General features: G+C 41.8%; 1 protein-coding gene across 1 annotated transcript in view; it reads left to right on the plus strand.

Annotated features, from left to right (window-relative positions):
- col15a1b (collagen, type XV, alpha 1b) overlaps positions 1-8,330 on the plus strand; it is a 59,908-nt gene that overhangs the window by 22,623 nt on the left and 28,955 nt on the right. The window contains exons 3-4 of the mRNA XM_008278845.1: positions 7,306-7,493; positions 7,931-8,140. Of these exons, the coding sequence (XP_008277067.1) occupies positions 7,306-7,493; positions 7,931-8,140 (398 nt within the window). The remainder of the gene's footprint in view (positions 1-7,305; positions 7,494-7,930; positions 8,141-8,330) is intronic.

Genomic DNA, 8,330 nt, shown 5'->3' on the forward strand with positions numbered 1-8,330 from the left:
CTCAAGTCGTGTTGTTTTAAAATGAAGCGCCTAAACAGCCTAAACAGCCTAAACAAACACACGATGCCCCATCTTCAGCAGCACTCCAGCCCTCATCCTGGACCTCACCAAACGTTTAGAGACGCACAATACAACAGAACAGGCATCTCTTTGTCATCAGCAACACGGGGCCCCTGTCTGTGCTCCATGATCACTGAGCTGCAGCAGAGAGAAGGCCCACGCTTTATAAATGCCTCCATTCAACCTCCAGCAATTTAACAAAAACATCTCCATTTTAGTCAGATTTGAGGTTTGATTTGATGCATTATTTGCCTTTAAGACGAGCGTTTAAACATTTCGACATCAAGAACACCTCCCCTGCATTATAACTGGTCAGCTTTAGCAAATCCAATATTTTCAGTCATCTCACTGAATATGGCTGCAGTCAGGGTCGAGTTTTGGGATCACTTCATAAAAGTGTAAAACTTCATAAAGATCACAATGAACTGTCACTGGCTTTTGTGTAGATTAGTTAGCAATGTTGCCTCAGCTAGCAGACTAGTTTAGGGATATTGAGGAGGATTAAAATCTCACTGAGATCTATTTTAGCATAAATTCACAGTCATGCTTGGTGCCTACATAAAAGCACAACTAATCAGAAAAGAACACACAAAACAGAAGCTGTAACCATGTTTGTACTTATCTCCATCGATTACACCTGCAGTCAGTAACATTAGTAGCACCAATAAAATAGTTGAGCAGGAACTCAGCTGTTAATGGGACAGGGCTGGTATTGGTAAATTTCCAAACTTCACTTTTTTGACTTGTATTTTCTTATAGTTTTTCTATTTTTCGGTTATTTCTGTCACATTTTTCTGAAAGTGCCATATAGCTAAAAAATAGCATTCTATGTCCCATGGGAAATAGAGGAAGAATATTCTGCTTCTGTGTCCTAATGCATGTGCAAAACACTCAGTAAAAGCTTTTTAAAAGTACAACATGAAATTAAACTGTTTGCTTCTGAAGTTTACATTTGTTGATGTTGTTACGGGGCTGCATGGTGGCTTGGGGGTCAGCACCATTGCCTCACAGCTGGTTTGCATCCTGGTTAGGATGCCTGGGATCTTTCTGCATGGAGTTTGCATGTTCTCCTCGTGCAGCGTGGGTTCTCTCCGGGTTCTCTGGCTTCCTCCCACACAGTCCAAAAACATGTTGAGGTTAATTGGTGATTCTAAATTGTCCATAGTTGTGAATGTGAGTGTGCTTGGTTGTCTGTCTCTAAGTGTAGCCCTGTGATAGACTGGTGACCTGTCCAGGGTGTCTCCTGCCTTCACCCTGAGTCAGCTGGGATAGACTCCAGCCCCCCACGACCCTAGTGAGGATGAAGTGGTGTATAGATGATGGATGAATGGATGACTTTGTTACTCATGCAGATGTGACAATAACTATACTCGTGGAGATTGTGTCGGCAAAGGGTCCAGAGTTTCGTGCTCTACTACCTATATGAACATTTATGTGTAAAGATGTTGGGTTTGTGGTGTTTTTGCCAAAGTTCATCTTCAGTCATACAATAAACCTCAAAAATCTTATGTGTGTGTAATAAAATCACATATTTAGAAGTTGTTTTTTTTCATGGAAATAATCCCTTAATATAGTTTTGATGTAACTGTACACAGTTGCCTCTTTTGGAATGTGTGGATTTATGTCCCTGCTTCTACTTCCACCCACCCGTCTCCACTCGCTACAACTCAAGCACTCCAGCTCACCTACGATTCTGTCAAAACACTATAAAAACTACTTTCACAGTGACAAACTGTAGGAGTAATTCAGCTGTACACGGTCAAACTGGAAACTGATTCTGGAGTACAATAATAATAAAGAGTTGACAGGATTGGTTGCTCAGATTTGTGACATACGAAACCCTGGAAGTCTGAATCAGCCTTTTTTAGGTATGATGAAAGTGATGTCACTCATGATATGTCTTCCAGCACATAAAAAATACCATATGGACATGGCAACAAGGCAAAAACTGTATTATTATTTCTTTTTTTTTTTTAAAGAAAGGGGTTTTCAAGCAACCTTATTTTGACCTTTCTGCTAAAGAGAGAGAGGAAAGAAGAAGGAGGAGTCAACTAACTAACTCTCTAATCTTCCTGTCTGAGAAAAAAAAAAGGGGAGAGAAAATCAAGTCAGCTGTGTTGCATAGTGCCCCCTCCAGAGCAGGGGGAGTCAATAATTACACAGGGAGCAAGGGGGTGGGGGGTGGAGACGTCAGGGAGTTACAAACAGAGCAGAAGACAGACACTGCTGGAGAAAGGGAGAGGTCACAACAAAGAGGACAAGAAGAGAAAAAAAGGGAGGAAACAAGAGAGATGCAGTGAGAGGCCCCGCAATATTTTCTGTGCCACTTGTGGATCTCCTGGACTACTTTGTCACCCCGCCGGACTCTGCATGTGCAAGTAACCTCTCCTCGCTGGAAACCTTGCACCTGCCTTGCCTATATGTTTGCACCTGAGTCGTGTTCTGCAGTTAAACCAGCGTGCACAGACAGAGGATGGGAGCCCTTCGACTCTCTCTTGCACTCTTCTTCATCCTCTCCTCTCCCGTACGAGCCCAGTGGTGGAGTTTATTCTGGGCCGAACCTAAAACCAGCCCTTCTCCTCCCTCCACTCCTACCTCTGTCACCTCCATCACGTCCTCAGGCCCTTCCGACTCCCCGGGGACAGTGACAGAGTGGATGGGAGAGGAGGGCAGGGTGACGGAGAAAGCTGTGGAGGGGACTCAGTCAGAGGGGTCTGTGCCGGCTCCTACTACACCGGGAGTGTCAGTCTCCGGTTATAGCACCGTAGAACCTGGGACGATACCTCCAGAGGAGAACCCAGGTGGAGGCAGCAAAAGCAAGTCCCAGTACAAACCACTAAAACACTGGAAGAGTGGTGAGTGTTGAAATAAGGAGGCATTCCTTCCCAGCGTCTCTCTTTGGGAAAAATTGTAGCTTAGAGTTGATTGCAGTTGCTTTACATATTTAATATTTGACATTGGTTCTATTTCCATCGTGTTTGGACCAGAAGATCAAAAATTTTTGGCTTGTGACCCTTTTAAGATGCAGTTACAACCAAATTACAAAAATAACAATGCTATCTGGTGCACACTTTGTTGTATTTCCCTATAAAGAAAGCAAAGGTCAGAAAAATGTACCATACATCATTCGTGCATCAGAAATCAACTCCCAGGTTGGGAACTGACAGGATTTGGGCTATTTTGCAACAATAAGGTTATATAATCTGTTTATAATGCCCTTAAAGCTGCATTTATTCATTTATTTTATTCACTTGATGTAGTTTATGTGCAAGTTGTTAGCTGTGGGTTAGCGTTGGGTAGGTGGTGTAGGCTGCGGGGCATTTTTAAAGCTGTTCTGTTGGCAGAAAAGTTGCAAAAGGACCTGCCTGGTGACATCAAAACAAAGAGCAAAAGTGGTCAAATCCTCCATAAAACTGAGAGAAACTAAGTTGAGTCCTTTAGGGGCTTGTCTATGAGGGGCCCCTTCCCCATTTGTCATATAAAAAACAGCGACTACTGCAGCTTTAATTCATACACTTGATCTCTGTCTGCTGTTAAATGACTGCAGACGCTTTAACTCGTCATGCAAGTAATCCTGCATTAATGTGAAGGGATTGCACCTGCTCATGCTTTGTTTTATACATCCACTACATTTACGAGCTTAAGTTTCGTTCAGTAGGCCATGGTGATGGTGCAGCAGAGTCTTTAAATCACTTGTTGCATCTTGAATTTTCCATTCTCGTGTCCAAGCGCATCTCAAGAGGCAGCACAGATTCCCTTATTGTTATTGTTGCGTGCTGGTATGTGACGCAGCCCTACCCTGATGTACGCTAAGTCAGCGCACTCTGAGAAAGCTAGAGGGAGTGTGAGCCGGGCAGCGGGAAGCTTTTGTGTGGCATGCGAGGGTCGAGATGGGTTTAAAAGGTTATACGTGGCAACGCTGAGGGAGTCGGTAATATTGGTTTTATAAGTCTCCACAAGCTGATCAAGCATCCATGTGGCCACCATGACGGGGATTAGGTTTAGGAGGAGGGAAAAATGCGACGCAGAATGACCGAGTTATTAGTTTGCTGGTGGGGCTGAAAACAATGAATAAAACTAACTTTAAGAATTAATACAGTTTTGTTTGGTTGACCTGAAGTACAACTGGGACCTGGGTAACTCTTTGTCATTGGCTTAGAGAGTGAATGAATGATGACTCACTGATTGGAATAAGGAATATTAAATCAGTGGAATAATTAATAAATGGAGGTCAGGAATCTTTATAACTTTCTTTTTTCATCTGATGTCAATATGAATTATTTTGCCCTACATACTGTTTAATTCACCTCACATGATGTCATTAGTGTAGGATTTGTCCACACTCACTTATAAGGTGTTCTGACACATGTGTTTGTGTATGCGAGTGAATCTGTGGTTAAAAAAAGAAAAAAAGCAGTTCAGCATATTTACCATACAGTAAAAGTATTATAAGTTACATTACCGAAAAAGATTTGCCAGATATTTGACTAAAGATTTTATAAACGCTTAGTGTACTACCCTTGTGTTTCCACTTCAACTAAATTTCACAGAACACTTGTACTTTCAGCCATGTAGTTTTTTTTTTTAATGCGGAACTTTCACTTTTGCATTTTTACATCCTTAAAATTTGCTGATATTCTTTAATTTTTTTACATTAAAAAAAAAATCTCTTCTCTTAATTTCTTGTCCATTTCTGAGTATTGGTACAAGCTGAAAATGCAGTATTATCATTGGCACTTTACATGACTTTTAGGAAACATTTGACTATTTACATCCCCATCAAACATTAGCATGTAATTGTGGTTGTGTTTTTGGAAGGCTGATAAATTTCACTTATCATTTCCACTCTGTTTCAGGGTCCACCAGCTGGTGACTGTCTGGTTGTTTAGTGGCTACATGCTAAGCAGTAGAAAAAAAAATTCCGGTTTCATGAGCTAGTCACACCTTTATCTTTGCTGTTTGGTGCTGTGTTTACACTCAGTCTTCCAATGCCAAGGAAAGAAAAAAAAACAGTCAAAACTGAAATTGCTATTGAATTGTAAAAAAGAGAACACTTAACCAAGAAGCTATATACAGTTAGCTGTCAATGCTATGCTAGCTAGCAACTGCTAGCCTTAGCTAAACCCTTTAGCTGTTTCCTGTAATTGAAATGTCTCATTTTAAATTCTTGGTGATAAATTTAGTTTGTTATGCAATTTAGGGAGTAACTAAACCTAGTCATGGAAAATAAAAACAACTAAATTAACTTTACCCGGAAGAAAGGTAACTAGCTTAGCTTTGACTGTAGCTAGGAGCAATTTTAGCTTTAGGTCCTTGAGGAATGCACAGTCAGGTGAGGTTAAGCTAAATCACACATTGATTTGTAGCAAATTGCAAATTGATTTATTATATTGATTTTTAAGTGAACTATTAACAAATGATTGATGGAAGAATGAACACATTTTCTCTATGGTCTTATTATAAATTACTGCTCTAAAAAAAGGCAAAAGTCAGGCATTACATCCATTTATCTGTTTATTTTTTCTCAGTTTCAGCTTTTCTACTGCCTTGTAGGGAAGTGTGACTGGAAACAGCATTGATTACAGGTTGTGGTGTGAAAGGGTTGAGAAAATAAACTAAAACCAACTTCTTTTTTTCTGTGTTTTTGAAGTTTTGGCAACTGGTAGCTGATAACTTCAGTTACACAATATTTGTGTGTGAATTCATCATCATGAGTGATCCCACTGACATTACACGCAGCCATAGTTTTTTGACTAAATACATTTACCCCCCTCAAGATGGTTAGATAATGAGTTAACGAAGACTTGCATGTTGTAACCGAGTCTATTTTCAGCAGCGGACTGACTCCCCCAAACTGTGAGAGACTCTTCGCTGCCCTTTTCTCACAAACCTGTACGACTGACCCCCTTTTTTATCCTTCTTTTTTTTGGCTCGCCTGGATCTTGAGAACCCTTCACAGCAGTGTGAACATGGGCCCTCTGTATCTTAAAGTGGCTGCCATCCAAGTTATGACTGGTTAAATCACCACCAGGTCTCTGCTGCCAAGTCAGTCTCTGACCAGATTCCAACAGTAACACTGACCATTATTTTTAAATGCGTGTCTCACAGTGAAGGAATGAAGTTAAAGCTCTGCAGCGGCCACAGGTTAACATGCTGGTTATTACTTTAATTCTCTCAGGGGAGAGTTTGTCTGTTTCTTGCAGTCATTACAGAGTGCTAATGAGTGCACATCTGGACTGGAGGTTGTGAGGGCTTTGGTGTGTTTGTGTGTGTGTGTTTTGTTTGCCCACCTTCCCACCTGTGTTTGCAACAATAAATGTGCAGAGGTCCACTTGTAGTGATGTGAGCGGTTCACTAACACACACAGACTCACACACACACACTAAACCCTCTAATCAGGTATGTTTCCAGTTGGTCGGACTGATGAATTAGAGACCCCCAAATGTTGGCCTGTCTGGTCCGGTCTGGGGTTTGCATGTGTTCACGTGGGTGACATGTCTGTTTGATGTTTGCCTAAATGTATGCAAATCTTTTTGTGCGTGTGCATGACGGCGATATAGGTAGCAGAGGTGAGCGTGGCTGGAATGCTGAGGTGAGAGTTTGTCGCTACAGGAGACAGGCTCCATGGTGGGGGGAGGAATCAAGGGAATGTGAAGCCGTCTCTTCACATGACACTAAATACTCTAATTGCCAGCCATTGTGTGTGCTTTTCTGTTTCGGAGGATTATGTCCATGCGAGGTAGGGCAGTGAGGCGTGGGCAGAGTCTACATCAAATCAAGTTAAATTAAAGCCATGTCAGGGTGATTTGTAAGCACATCTCCTACTTACTCTAATGTGGTGAATGAAGCAGCAACACACAGGTAGCAGACGGATGGGGGAGGATAGGGGGGTTCGGACATCTGGTAGAAAGGCTTCTGTTAATAATATCTGTAATCTGGAGCTAATTTAGCTGCACAATTACAGCAGCTAAATATTTAAGCTATCCCACCATTGAGGGAAACAGTTGTTTAATATTGTGAAAAATGAAAAGATTATAGTGTCTTCTGCTCAGTGAATTTATTGAAACGTGAAGATCTTTTTCCATAAATATTAAAATAAATACATCCCAGAACAGAACTTCAATGCATTATTCACTTTAACATGTATAGAAAGGAGAACATATTTCCATCTGTCTCCATCTGGTCTTCCCTCTTCATGCTCAACTTTTCTTCTTTTTTTACATTATCCCTGTTTGTGCTTTTCAGAGCGAGGCTCAGGAAGTCATCTTGACCTGACGGAGTTAATTGGCGTCCCCCTCCCTCCCTCGGTCTCCTTCACTCCTGGCTACGAGGGTTTCCCAGCCTTCAACTTCGGGCCCGACGCCAACATCGGCCGACTCACCAAAACCTTTGTGCCGGGGTCGTTCTACCGAGACTTTGCTATCATTGCCACGGTAAATGCTACACGTTGAACCCTGTAACCTTTTAAACCTCCTTCGTGCTGTCATTAGGGTTTTTGAAAGCTTAGTGGAGATTATGTCAAAGTCAAAAATATATGAGTTATATGAACTTGAATGTAAAGCAGCTAATGGTCAGTTGATGCCTCACTGTGTGGTCACCTTGTGGGATTGTGCTGATAACTCAAAACGGCATATGCAGGTTCCTGTTTTTCTAATTATATGTGACCTGACACTTGTAGAAACTTCAATCCTTCCTGGTTAAAGTAGACATGTGAAGGAATGTGTCGTTTCCATTTGTACTCAGACTTCTGTGAGACTTGCTACTGTCTTATGCTTTATGAGTCTTATGCTGTGACTAATACTCACAATCAAGGGACGAATATGCAGAAGCTTTAGTGACATTGATGTCTTTTACCATTTCATTTATCCAGGTGCGTCCAGCTAACCAGAAAGGCGGCGTGCTCTTCGCCATCACAGATGCCCGTCAGAAGGTGGTGGAGCTGGGTTTGGCTCTCACTCCAGTTCGTGGAGGCCTCCAGAGCATCTTATTGTACTACACTGACAAAGAGCAGGCGTCCCACAGCCACAAAGCTGCTGCCTTTAGTGTCCCAGACATGACTGACCAGTGGGCGCGATTTACAGTAAGCTTCACATATGTTACTCAACAAAGTGAAGGATTAGTATGTAGCTGATGTTTGCTTTTATGGAATATGTTTTTGGTCACTACCAAGCAACAATGCAAGAAAATTTGCCGTTGCACAGTGGTATTTTGAAGAATCTGAGTGGCACTGATATCGGAGAAGCAATGCTGTTAATTGCCCAACCCTAACC

Source organism: Stegastes partitus, unplaced genomic scaffold, assembly GCF_000690725.1.
Source record: "Stegastes partitus isolate 25-593 unplaced genomic scaffold, Stegastes_partitus-1.0.2 Scaffold134, whole genome shotgun sequence".
In the NCBI taxonomy this organism is placed as follows: domain Eukaryota; kingdom Metazoa; phylum Chordata; class Actinopteri; family Pomacentridae; genus Stegastes; species Stegastes partitus.